Consider the following 24,528-nt stretch of genomic DNA (forward strand, 5'->3'; position numbering starts at 1 on the left):
TGTGTCACAAATATTTCTTTTTTAAAACAAATAAGGAATTTCTTCTACTTCTTTTTCCTCTCTGGTATTTTGTATGTCTGCAATGTTCAATGTATAGCCTGAGATTCTTTCATAAGCATTGTTTGTCATCAACAAGAACAGGGCTACGAAAAACTTTCTATTTTCTCTAAGACATATTCAGCCTCATTGTTTGACAGGGTTTGCATCAAGGTAACTAGCTCAAATGCTTCTTTCCAGAGAAAAACTTTAACTCTTGTTCCTTGTCTAGGCTATGTTGGTGCTACAAAAGTAAGAGTATTGATAATTACTAATTGATAAATACAATTAATTTGATAACTACAACTGATAACTAGTATTTCTCCAAAGAGAACATATGGACAGAAGAAATCTTCTGGAGTAAGTACCATTTAGAGTTACTTTGTCAGAATAGGAATAAACTCTTGTATTTATTTTATTAAAAAACACTTCCACCACCACAAAAAAAAACAAACCCAAACCCAAAACCAAAGCACCCACCCAACCAAAACAAACAAAAAAATCCCCTAAGATATCCAAAGGAAAAAACAAAAGGTAAGATCATTAGCTGAAAATTCAGCTACATCAAAGATCATAAAAATGTTACCATTGGCTTCAAAGTATTTTTTCCCCATAAATCCACTAGCATGAACTAGCATCTATTGTAACTGGTATAAGAGAGCAGAATTAAACGTGGAAAAATGGCAGAATAAACTGGTTCACATACCTTTTTCAGGACTACCTACATAATTTTTTTCCTCTCTTTGGATGAGTGTACATTTAGATCTCAGCATGATAAAGTTGCTCAGATCAGAATCATCGTTGTACCATTTTGTAGCAATTGCAAATGATGCAGATTTTTGACCACTGGATGAGTTGTCTTGTTTAGAAGACACATCTTTACAGCTGATTGATTCAGATGATTTGGGGGTTTTCTCTTCTTGGTTTAAGAAATAAATTGCCTCTTCTATCTTATTCTTTTTTATGCTTCCTCCAGTAAGCTCTTCCACAGATGTATTTTTATTGTGAATTTTGGCAGATGATGCAGGACTCATATGCAGGGCAGAGTACTGACTTTGAGTCTGTGGTGACATGTAAAGATTAATTACTTTGTCTGACTGATGTTTTTCAGCACAAAGCAGATCCTGGTTTGTCAAGGAATTCTTCTCTTCAAGCCATCCTAAAAACCAAAAATTAATTTCTTTGCTGCAACACAGATTTTTTCTTTTCTTTCTCCTGGTTGGAGTTAGCTACTTCGGATAATTATAGAGAAAGCATTTTTTATTTCTTCTTTCTGCCTTCCCAGATCATTAGAATCCACTTTTAGAAAATTTGTACTCATTAGTCCTAAGTAAAAATGTACGATGTTGAGAAACAGAAGGCCGTGCTACTGTTAGGAGAAGTTTTTACCATCTGCCTCGTACTGACTGGTGTTAGATTTCTAGGAAGTGGGATGCAACACATTTCATTAGGAAGAAAGATTAAAAGATTAACAGATTTTTTTTTAGAGGAAAAAAAAGAAGTAAAGCATGCAATTAGCTCCCCCTAAAGATGTGCTTCACTAGAACTGCAATTTTTTGCATTGCTGCTGAACATCCATGTTAAACACAGTAGCTAAACACTTCATGATATGTAAAAGGCAGTTAAGTGGAAATGTTCTTTCATGAGCTGTGCCTATCTGTTTCACAACATATCATGTTACTGCCAGTCCTTAGAGCTCTACAACCATAATTGGTACCTTGCAGTCAGGCCACAGTTATATAATAAAATCTAAATAACTTTTTGCATTTTCTGTTAAAGTTTGATTGTAAGTATGCATAATGGTCCATGAGAAATTCTAAAGTTTGAGTGGTTCACATCTGAAACCATAGCCAGCATAAAAAAACCCCCTCTGAATAGCATTACAAAATAAAGAATTTTCACTGTAACATACTCTCCCCACTGACCTTCTGCAGATAGGACTATACAAATAGCTGCTTTATTAACATATTCCAATGCAAAATTACTATTTGTTAAGAAATGCTCCTGTATGAAACTATTTTATTAAAAAATAGTATGGCTGGTGGAGGCTACTTTTCATCTGCACATTAATAGAAAAGGTAACTTTGTGAAGTTAAACACTTCTGTTCCTATAGTTCATTCTAAGGTTGTGAAAGTGCAGCTTAATTGTAGTAGTGTTGCTACTTCATATTGCCATAAAACATTTTGCTCTTGAGAATAAGAAATCTTCCGTTCCCTTCCTTCTTGGAGGAATATAACTGGACGTATATAACTGTCACTGTGTCATTCTCTGTTAAAGTACCTATCTTTGCCTTTTTATCACTTTTTTTCTAAAAAAAGAAGATACTTACCTTCTAACTGATACGAGGTAAATTGTGTGAATGTTTCTACTTCTGTAGGAAGCAAACTGTTTGCATTACTGGCATCCATGTTTAATTGCTCCAAAGTTTTTATGGAGACTGGATTTAAACCCAAATGAAGCCACCAGCCCTCCTCTAGTGAGCTAAGCATTGGTGCTTCTACCTCAACTTGTAGCACTTCCTTCAGTTCTGTAAGCGAATGACGCTGATAAGCAAGTTTAACAGTCTGAGGCGCTACAAAAACCAGACATCAACATAAAATATTAATAAACTAGAAACATGAAAATAGAATGTCATTTTAGAAATGAAAGTTCCCAAATACTGATGACCTACTACATACATCCATTGTTTATACTTCCATTTGTAACTCAGTGTCCATTAATAGACTTAAAAGCAAAATAGTCAGTGTTAGCAGAGCAAGTGTGCTTTTTACTTACTGAGTGTATGAGTAAGGGGGGTGTTAAATTTTTTTCAGACCTAATAATGTGTAGCTGCAAAACTAAAGTTACAAATGACCTTGTTCATTATCTCTGGGTTTACTTGTCATGCTTACAAAGATTTAACATAATCCTTACCTGAAAAGAAAATGAACTTAAATACTAATAAGCCTATGATACATTGTTTTCAACTATAAATTAAGGTACAAATGAATTGGACAACATAACAAGTCAATATACATAGTTTAATCCTGAGACTTTTAAAGTGATGGCAAACGAAATCAAAGGACAGTGGTAATGAGTATTCTGGTGCTGTCAGAAATAACCTGCAGCTTACTTTGGTTTTGTGTATTTTGCTACCTAACATGAACTCTGCTCTTGTCAAGTTATTATTTCCCATTAACAGTACTTTTCTATTGATTGATACATATTTTGAAATATTATTTAAGGAAAAATAGCACACAGAAAAGAGTTCAACAGATTACCAAATTTCAATTATCAGTTATTGAGTATAATTAGTAGTATTGAGCTGACATTTCCATAATGAAATAAATCTCTTACTTCATTCAAATTACCTCCATAGAAGGATACATGACATACCAACTTCTATGTTGCATACTGTAGCTTTTTACATGTACTAAAAGAATCAGATAATCCAAACTTCAGAGCATTAAATTAATTGGATAAACTTCAGTGGCTCAAAAGATGTGCTCTGTAATATAACATTATCTTTTTCACTATATTTTGTCCAGGTACATGGAACTCTTCAACATCAATTAGAAACTGGTCATCAATTAGAAATTGATCATCAATTAGAAATCCTTACCAACCAACAAAAGAGAGTTCATATTATCCTGATACTTCTCTGACTGCCACACCGAAGATACTAAGTATTCCCTAGAGGGCTCTGTAATCAAAATACTACAAAGAAAATAAAACAAGACTTGGAGGTATGAAGTTTAACAGCATTATCTGTTGAATTTTGATCTATATAAAACTACCTTTCAAAGATTTACTTTCTTTCTAAATTTTCAGTTCATTCATTCATTCACTCATTAAAATTTTTTCTTGTCCATATAGAGGGTCACTTCATGCAACACCATGGCAAACAGGAAGGAGTGAGAGGAACCATCAAGGCTGGTTCACGAAGTAAAGCAGCACAGAATGAGAATTTTAGCTAAACTGTGGTTCCCTCCCCAAAAGGATATTTAAATTCTTTGAGCATACACGAGAAAGATAGCAAGGCAAAAAATGCTAGTCTCAAAAACAAGATGAGAAGGAAAGGATGAGTCAATCCTGATCCTATGTCACCATGAAAAGGCTTAAATTCCATTGTTGGGATATCCCCAAAACACAGACAACACTTTCTTCCTGTATCTCTTCCAGATATTTTGTAGGTGATACTTGCTCAACAGATGTTTGCCATATGTAGAAACATATGCATATACACACATGCGTACTTGCTATATACATAAATATTTACTGTTGACTACTCCAAAAAGGAGACTGGATATTCAGGCTATTAAGTCCCCCAGGAGAAAGAGGTCTACAGTAGTGACTGTCATTTCCTTTTTCAAGCTCCCCTGAAAAGCCACAGATGCAGTCTGTTCACTCTTTCATGCAAACCACAAAATATATCCAGCTGTCTCAGAGAATAACTACTAATTCACAAATAGGCTAACATTATTTTTGCACTAATTTTGAGGATTTATGATTTAAAGGGCTTATGACAGGATTTATTACTACAAAGTTTTCATTACCTGTTATCAGAAAGAGGAATAGCTTCTTCTTGAAGTCCTGTGCACAGAAAATTAACCCATGATCTTTGTTGTCTGCACGGAGGAGTTAAAGGTACTTCCATTTTCTCTTTCAGATATGGAATATATTTAGCTAGAAATAGCATAAAGCCCGACCCAAAACAAAAATAAAAAATCTACATTACAAAGCTACTAGTGAATGAAATACACATACTTAGGAATTTTACACTAGTGAAGTCTTGGATTAAAATACAAAATATTTTCGTTGGACAAATTCACTACTTAAGCAATAAAATCCAAATACTTCACATTTAATTTCCAGACAGTTTGGGGATAATAATGTGTAGATCACATTCCTTTACTCATTCTGTAATGTAGTTCTGGCTACATACTCTTGCCATGTAAGATGATTTTTATGATTAAATCACCAGGTACTATGGCTGAGGTTTTGATATTATGTGTTCATGCTTGTTGGCCTTCTTAGATAGTTCCCACAAAAATGAAGTTAAATAGAGGGGAGAGAGACTTCAGACAATATTGTGCTGGCTGTAACATTCCCATGAATGGACTCAGCAACTTCAGAAAAAGACAGTAAGGATTTTAAAGAAAAAATTACTCCTTCAAGCAGATTTAGTACTCATTGTAATTTCTAGGGATGACGACTGAAATGAATTACACCACCAAATTTTTTAAAGCAGTATACAAACAAACCTGGCATGTTAAATGTCCCCTGCAAGTCACTTTTCACATCCTTTTTTTGCCAAACATATTAAATGCAGACATTTTAAGTGATTATTGGTTTTTACTCAAACCTATTAAGGAATTTGCAGCTTCCTTGATTTTGTTGTCATTCCTTAAAAATTGGCAGTTTACACGCCCTGGTATTCATCTCTCTGGCACTCTTCTAGTAATATTTCTCGTTAAGCTTCACTAGAAAGTAGAGGTCACCAAAAAAACCCAAACAAACCAGTTCCCCCATGTTCTGTGAAACCTAACAGCCAGAAGAATTATAAGTAAATAAGTGCCTCCATAAGGAAAAACACTTGTAACAAATTGCCTATTCATTCCAACAGTAAGTAAGCAGCTACAATCAACATAAACACATTGTTTGGCCAACTGGTCCACAGCAGGCTATGAATCAGCCACCTGCCCAGCTGCTTACAGCTGTTCCTTGTCCAACCTAACAAGCAGATGGTAGGCAGGAAGGCCAGGAGGGATAAAGGACAGTGTTAGAAAGCCAGAGAAAGTACAGTACACATTGGAAAAAAAAATCCCTAAACCAATAAGAAATAAAAGCAGTCACAAAAGGAAGAAACAGACTTCCAGTCAGTGTAATTTCTTTCCCATTTACTTAGAACAAAAAAAGCTCAGTGAATTTCTGCTGTGAACTTCAGCTCACAAACTGCTTTTTGTGGTGAGAAACAAATTTAGCACTTTTCTTTGAACAGGACAGGAGCTGATCTCAGGACAGCAAAAATTCCTGATATATCTAAAAAGAACAGTTATTTCTCTTTGAGCAATACAGTTAATATTTCTTCTTGTCTAGTTATTTTTGCCTTTGAGACTGGAACATTTTGACCAGCATTACCACATTAGGTAAACTCTGCCTACACTCGGGGTGCCATTCCCCTTGTCAGAGCATTAACGAGTGAGTGAATTCTCTTGACCCTCAACCCCTTTATCAATAAGTAATCCCCAGAGCTAGCAGGAAAGGAAGGCAAACAATGAAATGTTTACTGAAAATGCCATTATTTTATGACTGCTTCTTCTCTGAGTTCAAGTAAACATATTTCACTTCTGGTAACTTGTGAACAGCAAAATTAATTAGAAGGAAAAGACTGTAGGGTATCTCTGCTGACATTTGACACCCAATATAGGAACTTCATTAGCAAACAGTGTCTTAGGAGTGCATGTACAGGTTTGCAGGTCTCTATGCTACAGATCTGAGTATATCCTAAAAAAAAAAAAAAAAGACATGGAAGCTGTCTGTGCCCCAAAGATTGAATCTTGCCTGATTCAATGGCAGAGCTAAGCCAGCAAACTGCCAATAAAGATTAATGCCATCACTTTCTTCTAAAAACAATTCAAGGTGGTTTGACTGCTTATCTACTCCAGAAGAATGGACAATATCCTAGATAAGATCATAGCCAACTTGTTATTACTGTATACAGGAGGAGTGTCTCAAACTGCTCAGATCACTGCACTTAAGCTTCTCCTGCTTATCATAAGCTTTAGAAGTAAAGAACAGTCAGATAGCTCACCAGATTCAGATTACAGTTAATCATGCTAGGCAATAATCTCCAGATGTTAAACTAAGTTTAATTTTGTCTTGGTGGGACAACACATGGTGGGTTTGCCTTGAGCTTTTACATCAGACACTTTGAGCTGATATGATTGCAAAAGCCCACTACAATACAGTATCAGGAGTGTTATGCTACTAGCCTGAAGAGGACAACCATTGGTCCAATTTAAATCATATTGAAACTAGCACAAGAGTGGTCTTGGTCTGGAGAAAACTCAAAATTTCTGAAGTATTTTAGTAACTGCTGGATGGAAAACTATCGAGTGAACATGCACTGGAGTATAATACTGCTACTGTTCAATGCAATAATGAATAGACTTTTCCCAAGACAGGATATACATTAGGATGAAAGGTACATGTTTATTCAAGTATTGCCACTCTGCCCAGATCACATCCATTTGTAAATGTCACTTTTTGTGCAGGCTTTTCTGCATGAAATTAAAGGTGAAAAATGTCACCAGCACAGCCATTTTTCTGCCTGTCTTAGCCAGACAACATTAAGTTATGAAAATAGTAGGGCTGGCGATAATATCCATTATTTTGAGATGTTACACCTGGAACCTGAAGAAATTTTAACTGAGGTGGGACAGTTAGTATGAACACTCAGACACCAAACCTGACTGGCATTGGTATGCATTGTAACTAGCATGCCTGACTGAGTTTTCAAGCTCTTAAAGGTTGGTATGTATAAAGGATTTCCTAATGCCTGTGTAGGAGAAGCCAGGATTCGACACACACATCAGCAAATATTCAATACTTTCAGTTTATTTATGTGGAAAACAGCTCTGGTGACTACGTGATTTAATTTCTTGATCACACAGCATTACTGAACCATTTGGAAACTAAAATGTCTGCACAGGAGTTTTGAACCCTTAGAAGTTATAAACTCAGTACTTCTCCCTGGATTGTCCTCCATCACCCTCTTTTGAAAGCATTTACATAAGACTTTAACAAACTTTAAACTGTGCTCCTTGACTCCATAATTTTAATCAATCTGCCTTGACTTTCCTCTGCCCTCTCTGGGTAGGTAAGTTGTTAGATAAAAAAATCTAAAAAGCTAATCAAGTGCAAAAGATTTTGCACACCACTTGCAGCCAAAAGCAACATGAAGGAACTGTAAAAAGTTGATTACGTTTAGCTTTTAAACTCTTGAAAGGAGTATGGCACTTCTACCTGCTTATGGTGCAGGTACAAAATAGTAGATTACACAAAGCAAACATTCTTACTTTGTCTATATGGTGTATGTACTCCCAAGAACAGAATATGGGACAATCACCTGAAGAATTCGTTTTAAATACCAACCCTTGATTTATGTAGATTTTCCTACCTGACTCACAGAATTCCAACATACTTCTACTATCACTGGAGCAAGCCTCTTGTGGTATGGGATAGTACTTGGAAATTTCTATTTTGTATGCAATTTCTGCTTTGAGATCTGAAAACAGATTTTAAAAGGAGCCATAAATGAACCATTTATTCCTTTTTTTTCTATCTTTTTTTTGAATGTCCATAATATATTGTTATGAAAAAATACAGTTATGCTTAGTAACCCCAAAGGCCATAGCTGATCAGAGCAATGCTCAGTCTCATTCCTTAAAGGTGCCAGAGAAAAAAACTACAATATAGTATAGTCACTATCTGAACTATTCAAAGTTCTTATGACTACAGTGATATGATTTCTGGAACAAGTAGGCAGCCTAAATGTAGTTTACTAGGATTTTGTGTATGTAGATTATCTTGCTACTAAAAAGGAATAAAACAGAACAGAAAAGAATAGTCAGGGCTAACATCTATGTACAAAATCCTCAAACCTCTGCAGTGGAGGTTGGGTCACTCAGCTTGGAACATGGCTTGTAGGTTGTGATGTACTAAATGTATCACAAGGAATGTGCACGAAACTGCCTTAGTCAAATATACACTTTCAAAAGTTTTGTTCCTATCTTCAATAAGAGACTAGATTACTCCAAACTGCTGCCCTATCAGAAAGAGAATTCAGCACACGCCCTCCACACTCAGAAGCATGCATCTTGCTTCTTTGAGCTGCTTTCTGTCCACCAAAGAAGTGGTTTTCTTCACTTGTTTGCCAAAACCAATGCAAACTGTTTTTTTAAATCAAAATAAAAAAATCTCGGGCACTGTCTTTTTCTTTTAACTACACAAAATAATATCATAGATATCAATCCAACAGCTAGTAAGCATCATCAAAATTGTACTTATCTGTAGTACAAAAGAATTTAGTAACTTCTCTTAAATTCCTTTAAAGAAATTACTACTGTCATTTAGAATATTCCTGTTATCCACAGAAATATTTAACCCTTTTTCTCCAGAAATCTGCTTTTGTTCGCAATTACAATGTAATACAAGCAATTCATATAGTATAACTGTACTGCATATAACCATCTTAAGGATGTCTCTCAAAGTAAATTAATTACAGATAAGACAATGTAACCCTGATTTATTACACTTGTGGCAGACTGGATATCATGAATCACAGCTCATGTTACATTTGTTTCCAAGATTACAACACAGCCATGGATTGAACCAAATGGCAAATAGTTCACTTCCCTTTGGTTACTTGAGGAGACATTTCTAATACCCAGAAATTTGGGTATAGCACAGTTCGTAGTCTCATACACAGAAATTCTCATTTGATAGGCTGTGATGTAATTCATAAGTCAACTAAATATAAAAGAGCTAGATTGTGTTAAGTGTGTGCAAATGAAAGGAAAATCAGGTCAAGAAGCAATTAAGAAAACCAACCCTCACCTTCTTTGATCATCTCTTTGCACATGTCTTCATCAGCCATAGTTTCTGGAGCTAAATTTAACAACTCTTTAAGTTCCAAGTATGATGGAATCCTAACAGAATCTGATCTGCTATTGCTGGGTTTGCAGAATTCTAACTCAACAGGCAACATGAAATACTGAAAAATATTAATCACAACAGAATGGTAAGTAAATTTCCCTTGATGTTACTGTACATTCTAAGCTTTTTCAAAATCTTGAAATAGCTTAACTCTAAACTAGCTAAGAGCTTTTAAGAAAGAAGTCATATGTCATTTACACAGCATACACGAAGCTTTGCTCAATACAGAGGAAAAAAAATAGTGTCACAGTATTTCAAATTGAGTCAGTAGAGTATAAAATGTGGATCTGAAATTACAGTTCCCAATCAAGCAAAATCCTCATTTATTTCATTGAAAGTTTGGGGTTTTAGAATTTTGAAAAATGGAGCAAAAAATAAATCTGACTTCTTTAAAAAAAGAAGCCAAACTGGCCCCCCAAATCCCAGAGCATGTCTTGGAACTTTCCCTTTCCCATGCACTTGTCACATCTTCCTGTTCTGGTTAATTTTTATTCTTAGTGTAACAGTACCTACATAAAACTGCCAACACATCAGGTCCCAGGAGAAACAGCTGATCAGAGTGGAGATTCCCAACAACAGCATCCAAGAATTAAAAAATGACAAATAATACCAGTGTTTTCTGATCTTGGAAATATGAAGGCTACAAATATTTGGCAAGTATGAGAAGAATTCAGTAAAATGACTTGCAGATGAACAAACACTTATGCATAACATAAAGCAATCACTAATATGATTAGTAAGAAACAACATGATGATACCTCTTCATCTTTTACAGATATGGTACAGAAGTTCTCTTTAATCCCCTGCAATTGTTTTTTACTCTCTTGCATCTCCGTTTCATTTTGGAAAGTCAAACATTCCCTTTAAAAGATAAAAAAATAAAGCATGTGATTTCTTTGTATTACTTCATATCTAAGACTGAAAGTCTTAGTGGTAGCTTTAATAGTCATATATGTTGCAAAAGTTGTTTTTTTTCTAAATCCATGCTTTTCTAAGACAGCAATTCTAGGGGATGCTGTACCAACCTGTGTAATTAACTGAAATTATTTTTCAAGAAATAATACATTATATACAGAGTAGAACTACTTGATATTGAGACCTGCCTTAAAAAAGTTACAGAAAAAAACCCCATATTAAAATTGTTCATCATTTCAACACGTAAGTCCTGTTAGGTAAAAAATGCTTTCTGTAAAAGCTGCAGAGCTAATTCTTTTCTAATGTCAAGTTTTTCTGCTATATACAAAATGTCTATATTTTTAATATATATATTTGTATTCTATAACGTTGACATTATTTATCTTTTGTCACCTTTCACTTCTATTTTCAGGAACGATTCAGCACAAAAGAAGGCAGAGTGTGCTCACTGTTAATTAAAATGCAAACTAAAAGTATGTTCCCTAGTTTAAATGACAAACTTTTAAAATGCCAAGAAGTAAAACTCACGGTGAGGCTACTACTTGTCTTGTAAAACAAGGATACAAGCAGAACAGGGATGAAGATTTTTCAAGTAGAAAGAAAACCTTTTGTCAGGCTTCCCCCCCCGTGGCCATTACAGGCACTAAATCTATAATGACTTTTTAGGGCGATAGCTTCCTCATCGGTCCCTGACACCACTATTTTTGTGGAGGAATACTTTAGACTGAAGAGTATAAATTGTTCTATGCCTAGTCTTGGGATGTTCACTTAATTTTATCTTAAGTAGAAGCCTGTCTAAATGCATCTCCCAATGTGGTCCACTAGGAGATTTGGACTCCCACCTTGAGAAGGCTGGTGGCTTTGCTAGTAAACTCCAGATCAGCAGGTTGGAGCTATTTCCGTAAAGGTTCACACTAACATTTTTTTCTCCTGTAACTGGTACTTCTGAAAGTCATTGCAGAATTTGGATCATGTTCTCTTCGCTGGATATTTACAGTATTCGCATGTGCATAGTCTCATGTCCAAGACTCACTGTGAGATCGGGGCTCGTGTTTGAAAAAACAGGCAAACAACCCCACTCCTCCCTGTTCTGTTACTATATAGGTACAGTTAAATCAGTTAAAATCTGATTTGCCTTGCTTATGAATCATGCAACCCTATCAAGTGCAAAGGAAGCTATACAAGTCATCCAGACATGGAGCAAATCAGCACAAGATTTAGTCAGACTTTATGAATGTATGTATACAGATGAACATATTTACAAAATATTAGGCACATTCCGAATAAAACTTAGAACTGGTTTAATGTACCAGTTTGTTCAAATTCCTGACATAAGGCATCATTCAATTAAATTCAATCAACCTAGCAATATGAAAGTGAGCAAAAACATAATAATATTTGGACTTGAAATAATACAATTCAGCAGCATAAGAGCACAGATTTACTGACAGCGTGACCGAGAGGAGGGAAAGAAGGAACACAGAAGCATGTGTAAAATCCTGGCTCAAATAAATTTAGTGCCATTTTACTGGTAGGGAATCAGTCAGTCTGAGGGAGGACCAGATCCTTTAAAGATGGACATTTTTTTAGTATTCCAAAACTAAAATCCTGAGCACATTTCACACTTACAGAATGTACAAATGACATAATTTCATTTATCTAGTTTTCTTAAATAATGCATATAAATTTCATTCTACTCATTTTTTCATAAATAAGAAGAAAAGCTGAAGTCTTTACCTGTTGCAAATATAAATTATTTAAAAAGTTAACATACAACAGAAGATGTTAAAATGTTAATGGCATTACACACAGACTATTATTTATGTTTAATATTATACAATAATTTGTAGATACCTGAAAATGTTCTCTTCTGTCAAATTCTGTCCTTCAGAACCTAAAAGGGGATCTTTCACTAAAAAAAACTGTAGTCTACTCAGAAGTATAGATGAAGTAGGCAGGTTTTTACGAAAATTTTCAAGATTATCAATAAAAACAAGTTCCTCTTCTATATATAAATCTGAAAAAAAAAGAAAAAGAAAGGTTAACAAACTATATAAACATAATAAGAATTATCAGAATAAAGAGAATTGTTGAGCAACTGTTGGAATGCTATAAATGTCAGCAAAACAATAATTAATTTTTACTTTAAATATTTTAGGATTTTTAAGCTTTAAATGAAACAAAGTCTAGACTTCCAATGGTTCACATGATAAGCTTTTGTTTTCTTTGGCTTTTTCTTTTGTTTACCTACCACCTGTTAAAAAGAAAAGGTACTTTCTTTTCATTCCTTTGTTTGCATTGTAAAGTACACTAAAGGAACTTTTGAGGTAGGTTTTGGCAAAGAAACAGTTCAGTGCAATTTTTAATGTTGAACTGAGGCACTCTTTCCATACACATCTAAACCTAAATGAAGATTCTCTAATTTTGAAGTAATAAAATATTTATTTACAAAATAAGCAGACAAAAAATATAGGTTACAAATTATTATGATTTCAAGAAAGACGACATTATTCTTAATTGAGTTTAGACTACTACTGTCCATGAGACAGAACTGATGCAGTAATCACAACTCTATTATTTGATGCAATTCTTCGTATTTGCAATATAATACACATACACACATATATACACACATATTATACATATATAATACATATAGAAGGGGAAACAGAGTTTTTTGTTCTTCTTTATTTTTAGCAGCATGGAAGCCTCCTTATTCCCACATCCCCCTTTCACTCCCTGGATGAATCCTTATCTTTAATAACCCACCTTTCCTTCCTAGTGGCTGGAAATGATAGATACTGATTATGTTCTCCTTGAAACTGTTTTACGCTGCTAATACAAACAGAACCCCATAAACAAATCTATCAATTAAAAAATACATGGCTTGTTATAAAATGCCTCTGTTTAATGAGACGAACAGTTTGGGAGAGTCCACTAAAGCTTCTAGTTGCCTATAAAGCTTAAAGTACCTCTAGTAAAAAAATTGACATCTCTTCTGATACAATTTACAAAATCCCTGATCTATTCTTCCTTTTCTTCAGGCAATCAGGAAAACAAAGTAGGAAGCACCTCAATATTCAGGCAAATAGTGGTTGCAAAATTAGGTGCTAAAATCAATCAGAAAATAAAGACCGCTTCAATGACATAAACTTGATTGTGCTGTCCTCAAATAATAACTCATTTAATTTTTGTTAATTCAAAGAAAGCAGGATAACTCCTAATATCCTAACACTAAGTCAGGTCAAAAAAGGCACAACTTTGCCCTTGATTTGCATTTTTTATCCCAATTTAGCTATAGTTTTTATTATTTATTATATTCATTTGTATTGTATCTTCTTATTATAAGTGGCTGTAGTACTTAAAGTGTATGAAAAAAGTTTTTTTCAATTAATCTCATTATTCTAATGAGATACAAATATTTTAATTAGTGCATTTCTTTGTTAATTTTAACATATTTTAACCTCTTACTCCCTACCTCAGGAAAGCATGCCTATGCAAGAATGCACTTATGCATTTACTGAAGTGCCCTCCGAAAGTGGAAGAGATGTAATCACATACATAACTGCTTTCCTAATACAGAATTTTAAAACTGAAGCAATAGGTAGAATCTGAAATTCACAAATGCCAGGGTTTGAAATCCATAGAAAACTGAACTGAGTTGCCACTTTGTGATTTTAGGAAGTGCAGTTCCACATTTTTTAGTATGCTTATTTTTCAGAATTGTAACTTGAATGCAGTATCATCACTTTCTTTGATTAAATAATTTCTGACCATTAAAACACTTAAGAAAAGAACTTTAATAGGCTTAAGCATGTGCTCAAGTACTTTATCAGTCAGGGAGCAAATATACAGTTCAGGTTTGAATGGGGATTTCACTGCCGGTGATATCATGTGCTAGTGTAAATTAGTGCTCTTCAGCTTAATGGTACAAAGATGGTTGTCATTCCACGGTGAGGTCTTTCTCATATCAGAAAGGTTATTAACAGCATCCTAAATATTGAAAATTTGTTTGTAATCTAATATAAATCTAATGTAATTGGGAAGAAGGTTACAACTCTACAGTTATTGACTGAACCAAAATAAGTTTTTAACTTTTCCATTCAATGTGCTTCATATTTCACAGGTTTTAACTTTCTTACCATTTTCCACTGCTATAGTCACATTTTAAATGTGTGCATAAGCTATTGCACTAAACTGCACAAACTTAATGGAAACTTTTTTGCTTTAAACAAGAGCCTTTAAATACTACAGCTCTTAGTAAGTATTATATGTGTTATTTCTTATATTACACCTCAAAAAGTGAAATGACTGAAGAAATTGTTTTTGTTCTCTGAATGGAAGAAGAGGGTTACATTAACAGAAACAACCACGAAATATTTTAACATGCACAAGGTGGTAGAAAAGAATCCCTGCAGTAATAAAACAAGCCATTTAGAAGTCAAATATAGCCTTCCTCTATTGGAAAAAAACAGATTTCAAATGATCATTTCAAATCCTAGATCATGTTTTTTCTTATTTTCTTTCAATACAGGTTAGATAATTATGTCATATCACCCATAATATTCCACTGCTAATTGTTTTTATCTGTCAGTAAATTTTGATGTTTTCACACTCTCTGTATGTATCTTCATGCCTTTAGTGTAACCTAGTCAGTTTTGTGCTCTTAGCTGACTAGCTGGCATTAATTAACAGGTTCTCAATGACACAAAATAGCTTGCAAATCTTTCTGAATGGCAGCTTTTAAAAATATTAGAATTAATATTTCCCTCAGAAGTCAATAGACTTTTGCCAATATTTCCTTCTTTAATGCAAACAGAAAGTTAGAAAAAGTGTTGGCAGTAACACATCGGTTACACTGAAAGATAATTATTGATCTGCTAATTCAATAAATGAGTCACCAGTATAGTGAATAATTTAATGTTCTCCCATTAAAAAAAAAAAATCCAGTCTCTTTAGCTTGCCTATTTATGTTTGTTTAAGCACAATAATAATCTGAAACTTCAAAAAATATAAAATGTTTTATGAAATTTATGCTTTTTTTTTCTTTCAGACTCCTGTCCATGGAAATTTAGCTCTCTTGATTGTTCCTAAGAAAGTAATAGCTAAGACATAGGAAAGCATCTGAATTATTTTTATTCTCTTTGTAAGCACACACTATAGAGAGCTTTATTAATTATTGAAGCCTTCTGCCATATGCCACCTAACTTTGAAAAAAAAAATCAGGTAATTACTTAATCAGATGAACTAAGATTACTGTCTTTCAATTATTAACTGTAACAGGCTTGCATTGTTGATACTATGTTCCTAGTAAATGTTATCTTGTACAATATTGTATCAAGAACCACCTGCCTCCTTCCTGGGACTGTGGAAAAAAGCTCTTAATACTTGATTATATTACTTTCCTTTTGTAAAGTAATATAACTGACAGATATACATTAAAAAAACTGTACTGAAAAAATAAACCTGATAGTTCAGAATAATAAGTCGTAATACAGCTGAATCCAACACTTTCTCAACATTTTGCTTTCTGTGGTCAGAATTCATTATAATTATTAGGGCGCTACTAATGAGAAAATTTCAGAAAATACATAGGAACACTACCCAATTTGAACTATCTTCATCCCAGCAACAAAGCAGGAACTGCTTACTTCTTTCTCTCCCTGACACGGTAAAAGAACATGCCACGAGAACCTAATTTTATTGAGGTACAAAGGATCATTAGCATTTTGACCAATGTCAGATAAGATCTACTTATTGTGATGCTTTTTGTCACCTTCTGCCATACATTTGATCAGCCTGAAACTTCTTTTGGCTTGCATCTATCTTGAACTGTTAAGACAAGCCTTGCTTTTCTGGGGAATAAATCTCTCTTCAGTGGTTATAACTTCTGCAATTGCAAAGGCTGCAATCACCCGAATTGTCTCTTCAATGTCTAAGGATCATGCACAAGAAATTGTGGAAGTTAACAAGCTGACTCCACAAAAAGTTAGAAAACAGTGAATTAAACACTTTACCTTGCCATTGTTCTCTAAATTCAGTGGCATAGTCAGTTTTCAAATATTTGTCTTGTGTGGATTCTTCCTTAAAAACATTTTTTGTAAGTAAGAGAGGTCCTTCTATGTCAGTCTGAGAGCAGGGATTTGAACTTGGAATAACTTCTATTAATCCATTACTAATACAGAACTCTACAGAGGTGATAGGTTTCCTAAAAAGCAGAAAAAATGTCTGTTACTTAAGCAGTTGTAAAAGCACTGTCCTAACTTCCCTGACTCTTCAGTGAATCAACTCAAAAAGATACTCTAAGAACTTTGATAATCACCGTATTCACTGAAGAAGATCAGAAATTACAGAGTTGTTATCACAGTTTGCTAGATCCACAGTCAAATTATATGTTTAGTTCTTCCCCAAGAAAAAGCCCTTTAAGTTTATCCCCAGCATTAAATTGAACAAAAAGATAATGGCTAGAAAAAAGCATTAACCTATTGATGTCATAACATTTATGACAAAAATTTGCTGCTGGGTTAAATGTATAGTCATGTTTCAAAAACCATGCAGAAAGTTCACATAACTGCAGTAGGGAAAAGACAGGATAAATGAAGAAACAAACCTACTTCATCTTCCCGTCACTTTTGATACTAATCTCAATAGTACTATTACTTGAGAGAAAAAAACCTGCTTGCCAAATAAATAGCAAACTCATTTGACTACAGAAAAAAAATAAAATCATAGTCCTGAGCTAATTATGCATCCAGACAAAATATTTGTAATTGCTAATTAAAATATGGTCATGTTAATGCTATGTTATGCATATAAATTGACCGGAACAATAAACTGACTCTGACTGATGAATGCTGACATTTCTGAAAAACCCAAATTTTCTGCTCATCTATACTTATTGAACTTAATATTCTAATTTCAGACAACTGAATTCTCAGCTGTGCATCCTATTGTTTTATTCAGTTTCTTAATAATCCTTTGCATTACACAGTCTTGCTATTTGCTAGCCATCTGGAGGTAAATCTCATAAACGGAATCAGTATATGAGCGCACCTCTGAATTTCAGTATAGACCTTCACATTTACGCAGCAATAGAGAGGAATCTCTACTACACATCTTTAAAAAACAACTATTTTACAACATTTTTTAGTATAGCTCAAAAGTTAATTTTGAAACTACAAGTAGTATAGTTCACAAGCAGTAGCTATGCAGTACTGATAATAATTAATGTCTAAACTTTGACATGGCATAAGCCTTTGAAAATCCACAAACCTTAGAAAACTGTGCCAAGTTACACATGGGCCAACCTCACTGTTTCCCTATAGTTTTATAGATAGATCATGCCTAAGTGAGTTGCTGATTTAAGGCTACCTGGCCCATCCTTTTCCAGAGTCAAGGCCTTAGTGAGGCTGCTCTGGAAAACAGTAAATATTTTAAATGACAGACTACTCTAAGTATGGAAACAAACATATGTTCAAGTCATATAGCTATGCTTGTATAGAGTTTTGAACACAGAAGTTACTACATTAGATTTAATGTTATTTAGCTTCAATTAGATCTTTACGATATGAAGTAAAACTTTCAGCAGTATGTTTGAAATATGGACAATTGAGTCCCATCATCAAAATAAACATGGCAACTAAGTGTATATACTAAAGCTAGTAAGGGGATTTATCCAATTAAGTAATTTGGCAGTTTCTAGGAATTATAGACTCACTTCCTTACCTCCTTTCCTGCCAGGTGTCCTCTCCCCCCTGCCTAGGCAGTCTGTGTCTCCTCGGTGTTTTTCCCCCACTCAGTGTTTTTCTCCCACTTGTTTCTTGTTCTCTTTTTGTTTCTCAGCCTCTCTGAGGAGATACTAGGCTCCCTGGCACTTTGAATCAGTTTTCCCTAACATATCAGTCCACTTCACTTACCTCTTTGATCAGTCATTCACACTTACACTCCTCACTGTCTTACATGAAGAACTTTTAACAAAAAAAAACCCCGCAAACCCAAGCTGACAAGCTTATGTCAGAATACCATCTCTCCTAATCTAGTTACCTAAATTTTTAGACACAGTGAAAAAAATGAAAAATGTACACAAAGCCCTTATTTAGTAGTAAAACCTTGTGTCTACTGTTAAACCAGAACAAATTCATCTTCTGAGCAGAGTCTTAGAATAGAATGTATTGAATCCTATGATAAGCAATCCAAACTGATCTCAGTTACAACTGTATTTCATATCAGCATATCTGGTACATACTTTGATAATTATTATGCCAAACCACAATTAAGTCTAGAATCTTTTAATTAGACAGTTATACATTTTTGTATAACTCCAAGACTACAGTTCTCATGTAGCCATACCCAGCAGTGAACACTGTACTCCAGAAAAAATGCCTACCATTGGTTTGAATGACAACAGCAAAACATTTTCATGCTTGTTTCTAACCAGTTTTGGAAAGATTGTAACATCTTGCTCATTTCCTGTCACCTGTCATTTTGACTATTAGAAAGAAACTAGTGTTATCTATAAATTTACTTGTTACACTATTTACTCCCTGTTCCTTACTAACAGTATATCTACTGAAGAACATTTAATGTAGGACAAGTTTTAAATATACAAAGTAAACCGCCTACCATATTTACTGCTCATTCCTATCTCTTTTTTGTGTGTCTTGGTTTGCAAGTACATGGCAGCATATTACGTTCCCCACCAGGAATACTTATAATGACTTGTGAGGAATTATGTGTATTAATACTGCTTAGTCCTACTCACAGGGAAACCACTATCCTAAAATATCTGAGTTACTTAGGTTCCCTTTACTTACCTTAAACAGAATTCAAAGCACTTGAAGAACCTGAAGCACAAACACATCCTTTCCACCTAAGTTTCCTCCTAGTCTCACTCCAATTAATTTTTCACTGGTAGGCAGACTAAGCCCAGTTCATTTTAAAATACATTAAGTGAAATAATCTCAAATTTTCTGTAACTGCAGTCTAATACATGCACTAATTTCCTTAGATTTACCTACATGTTATGAATAACAAGTGCTAAAACAACAGGTAAAAGTAAATGCTCTTTTGTCTAATAAACGTCTTCATTCTTCTAATACCCCTTCAGATGCCATCTAACTGACTCTTGAATTGCTCACTGTTGATATCTAAACCACACTGTGGCTTTATAACAACTTCTTCGGGAATTTCTTTTTCTGTTACAGTTACTAGTCTAGACAATGTCTTGGGTGATAACTTTGCATGGGTTTTGCAGCATCCTCCTAACATTTATCACTCTCTGAAGGTGCAAAGATGATTATATTACATATATTAGTCTTATTTATGAAGATGCAGAATGTAATTTCAATTGTTCTTCAGTGCAGTTTTCAGCATTAATCTAAACCTATAGTTCAAGCTCATTATAGGGCAGAATCATTTCAGATGCAATTTATTTTGTAATTACTTTTTTGTCACAAAATCTCAAAATCTATATAGTTTTTTTAAAAAATGCAGTGGCGTACTGGTTACATTGATAGATGCTGGACTGAATTAAAACCTGAAAATATAATCAAATACTTCCAGTTCACAGGATCACAGAGTCACAAAATAGTTGAGGTTAGAAGGCACGTCTGAAGGTTATCTAGTCCAGTCCCAGTTAAGCTATTCAAATGCAAGTCTCCAAAATAACATGTGGGGGTTGTTTTTGGCAACTAAAAGAAGTAAGTACATTTTTTTTACTTTCATTTTGCTATTTCTATAGCACAATAAAATTTCTGCATCTGTGCAAAACAGTTCTTTTATTTAATTTTTTTTTTAAATTTTCCATTTTTTATGTTCAGCAGTTAAAATCACCCCAACTTTCACATAATGTGCATTCTTTATAACTCAAATGTTAGGGGAGAGTTAGGGCTTCTGGTCCAAACTTTCAGAAGTACTCAGACAATTCTTCACTTAGTACTGCAAGCTTGAGGACAAGATGCAAAGGAGGGCCTATACAGCTAAAACTTAGCCACTCCAACACCTGTTAGTTATCTGAACTCTAGAGATACATGAAGTGACAAGATGAGAATGGCTGCCAGCCTACAGAGCACATTTCTCATCAACCCAAGAGAGGAATGCAAGCATTACAAGAAAACCCCACTCCATTCTCCTACAAAGCCTTATAAAATACTTGTCTCACTATTGTGTTCAGAATGTAAAGAATAGTACTATGGAACCAAAGGAGCAAACCCGAGAACATTTTCCAGTTATTTGTTGCTTTTATTTTCTTTTTCAAAAAAAGAAAAGGGGAATTTGTATTAAAAATCCCTATCAAAATAATGTTGAAAGATATGAAGGAAGTCACTGAAATGTTAGGAAACTTTTAACTGGACTTTGACCCTGTTTAAAAACTGACACTGTGTTATGCCCTACTGGGTACTGTGTCTGGTAAAGCTGTGATCATAAACAATTTTTTTTTTTTTTTCCAAATCTTCTGGTTGACTGAGTAATGAAAATTGTTCAGTGCTGTTATTTTCTCTACTGAGCATATGGCCAAAACCCAAGCTGAACACAAATACACTATCTTGGATATTTTCAATAGCATTGTGAGAAAAACAGAAAATTAACTCATTAATATTCACAAGACTTCCATAAAAATGCTAATATTATAATCTACATTCTCTAGAACAAAACCAAGATGCTCATGGTGGGTGCCAATCTAAGACATCAAAGCCCTAGTCTTGCAAAGTATATGGCATTTTTCCATGTTAAAGCACTAGTACCCTCCAACCAGCTTCAGTTATGAGCACTCATCTTCTTTAGGTCTGCCTGAAAATAAGAGGAGCACATTCAGTGGATAACTGCACAGGTTTTGGTTCAAATGACTTGCCCAAAATCACACAGGAGTTTTGACAAAGCCAAAACCAGAATCAGTTCCCCAGGCAGCATTCAACTTCCTTACCAAGCTCCAGGAATTACCTAATACTGGGAAAACACAACCTCTGCAGAGTCTATTATGATTATTAACTAATGAACAAAGAATTACACAGAACAACGCCAAGAGAGTTAACTCCCCTTTTAAATTAAGGGTAAAGATTTTTTTTTCCAGAAAACCTCCCATTATGTGTTTTTTATGCTACTTTTCTTCTCCTGCAGTAACTATGTTTTTGAAGAGGTACGCACTTTCTTTTCATGCAGTACCACTTCTACAGGAAAAGCATCTCTCAGTTCCTAGAAGAGGCAGAATTTCACAACCAGCCACATCATTCATTGCACAGCCCTGATCCACTTTATGAGCATGATTATTTCTCTACCACGAATGAGCAGGGGTTATGCCAATGCAATTAAAGACTGTATCACAGTGAAATCACAGAAGAGTGCCACTATAAGGTAACAGCAAGCCTGGCGCTGGCAGTTTCTGTACATGATTACTTAATTCTGCAACTACAAGTTTTCTTCACAACCATCTTTTTATGCAGATTTGAATATAACATAGATTTTAGACTGGCCTGTAAAACAAAAAATGTAATTTCTTTATTTCTTTCACACTGACAATTGTTTGAGAGCAGAAATACACACAATGTACTGGTTTTGCAGAACCATAATTTTCTTTCATGTCTTATGTATGCTGTAAAGACTGTTGCAAACCTGTTTTTAAAATGAACTCTATTTCAGACTTAATCTGATACATTTTGACTTTATATATATAATTTTAAAATAAATACATCTATCTTGAATTGCTATAATGCAAGTTTGACTTTCTATACCTGCCTTTTTTACCTTTTCAAAGATTTATAAATACCATTCTTCAAATAGCTTCATCTACAGTTGCGAGATAATTATCTTAGAGAGGGAGAGGGGGAGGAATGTCCTCATGGTTTACTTTCATGATCATGCACAGATTTCAGAGACTTTCTCCAACGTCATAAATAGATTATACAACCATTACAAAAAGGAGATAAAGAAGCAGAGAACCCCATAAAAACACAATACTACTTTTAGCGAAAAAGCCATCTTTAAGCTGTCTGCTACAGTGCACAGCTCCATCGCACTGTAGACTTGCTACTGTCAGAAAACATTTCCATATTCTGTTATCATCATTAGCTTATGATTCACAAAGTACCTGAATGATATCAAAGGAATCATATAGGTTTTTAACATAAGGTTACTGACTTTTCAAGGAAATCCTCCACGGATAAACTTTTCTTCCATTGATCCAATACTGAAATACTGATCATGTTCTGTGTTGAAGTAACTGAGACAAAAAGAGAAAAAAAGAATCACACAGAAATATTAAAATTAATTTTTATTTTTATGTATTGATCAAACCATTGCAGAGGATAAGCAAACTTTACACAGGACAGACAGAAGAAACAATGCCTTTAGTTTCCATTAGCAAAAGTAAACGCAAATACACCAGAAAAATGCAAATACTTTTATACATATTTTTAGCTCTACGCTTGGAAATCCCCATTTTTTTCCACATCTCAAAACCTCAGCATCATCTTTCAAACCTCTCCCAGCTAATCAGATTTAGTGTTTTACTTATCTCTGATCATTGCTTTTCTTCCATATCCAGACATAAAGTTTTCCAGAGATCTCTACAAACTAATCAAATATCACCCTTATTTAAGGTGTCAAACACAAATAAATAAGCCATTACCCATTTGTTTCTACTTAGGCAATGAAGACGTTCTACCTTCAAGAGCTATATGAACTGACATACTGCTGCTTCCAGAATTCTTTCTTTTTTTTTTTATCCAGACTTATCATATTATGCACAAACACAAGCTTTTCCTTTAATCTATAGTAAAGCTAAACTAAAATTTAAGGACTATATAGAATCATAGAATCACAGAATCATTTAGTTTGGAAAAGACCTTCAAGATCATTGAGTCCAACCATTAACCGTGCTCACTAAACCATATAACCTACTTCTAGTCCATGGCTTCCTATACTTGTCATCAGCAAAGAGCCCAGTGAGATGATACTTTTCATCTTGATGTAAACAGGGAGGAAAGCAAAGTGATAATCTCCAGATGGAAAACTTCTGCCTTGCCATGCTCTGCACAAAAAAGACATGTGATAAAATTATGAGACTTCCATTCTTTTACTTTTTGTCCACTACCTCTTCAAACAGTCCCACAGTTTCCAAGTGTTTTCTACTAGAACATGGTATTTTATATTCAAACTTTATTTTTTTGTAAAACTGACACCGTCCAAGCTAAGAAAATATATTAGAATTTACCTGACCTGACATTTAACTTTTAATCTGTGCTTCTGCATAAGCAAAACTGCACATATGCTTAGCTACACTTACCTAAACCTTGGGTGTGCAATTACAAGTGCTTATCTTAACACTTTCATTGTTCTCCTGAACTGACACATGTATAAGCTGACCAGAAACAATTTAAAATCATTCCTACTGTTGCTGTTTTAAGTGCTCATAAGATTCTAAAACTCTCAGCTTTCATATGCCATTATGAGCTAACAAAAGCCCTTTATAAATCCTTTTATCTTCAATAAAAACAACAGGGGAGCATGGTAGTAATCAACTGAATTCTAGAATTAAATAGTCAACGTGGCAACTTTAGTAACTCTTCACTGAAGACCACCTTCAATAAACTAACAGTTGTCACAAAAGGCCATGTGCAGTACCGTAAAAATAGCACAGAACCATAGAATAAACAATGAGTTTAGGAAGCAGAGAAAAATGATTCTTACACAGGGGTTTGGATTTAACAAGTTTATAGCTTAGAAAGAAGTTGTCCTCAAAAATTCTGGGGTGTAAAAGGCATATTGGAAAAGGCAACTAGCTATAGAAATGTGGGAGAACATCATGAATGACACTAGAAACTTCTCTCTAGTTCTAAGTCCATTGCCTGAATTCAGCTCTGTTCCTTAGGTCCTAGAAATGT

At 34.3% G+C, this 24,528-nt stretch overlaps 1 protein-coding gene across 1 annotated transcript in view; it reads right to left on the minus strand.

Annotated features, from left to right (window-relative positions):
* SHOC1 (shortage in chiasmata 1) overlaps positions 1-23,910 on the minus strand; it is a 53,535-nt gene extending 29,625 nt beyond the window's left edge. The window contains exons 1-11 of the mRNA XM_069777213.1: positions 23,546-23,910; positions 22,784-22,865; positions 16,669-16,859; positions 12,506-12,668; positions 10,495-10,597; positions 9,638-9,794; positions 8,199-8,306; positions 4,573-4,702; positions 3,639-3,733; positions 2,367-2,609; positions 743-1,195 (exon numbers count right to left, since the gene is read on the minus strand). Of these exons, the coding sequence (XP_069633314.1) occupies positions 743-1,195; positions 2,367-2,609; positions 3,639-3,733; positions 4,573-4,702; positions 8,199-8,306; positions 9,638-9,794; positions 10,495-10,597; positions 12,506-12,668; positions 16,669-16,859; positions 22,784-22,865; positions 23,546-23,672 (1,852 nt within the window). The 5' untranslated portion in view covers positions 23,673-23,910. The remainder of the gene's footprint in view (positions 1-742; positions 1,196-2,366; positions 2,610-3,638; positions 3,734-4,572; positions 4,703-8,198; positions 8,307-9,637; positions 9,795-10,494; positions 10,598-12,505; positions 12,669-16,668; positions 16,860-22,783; positions 22,866-23,545) is intronic.
* Positions 23,911-24,528: the final 618 nt, after the last annotated feature.

Source organism: Haliaeetus albicilla, chromosome Z (genome assembly GCF_947461875.1).
Source record: "Haliaeetus albicilla chromosome Z, bHalAlb1.1, whole genome shotgun sequence".
Taxonomy (NCBI): Eukaryota; Metazoa; Chordata; class Aves; order Accipitriformes; family Accipitridae; genus Haliaeetus; species Haliaeetus albicilla.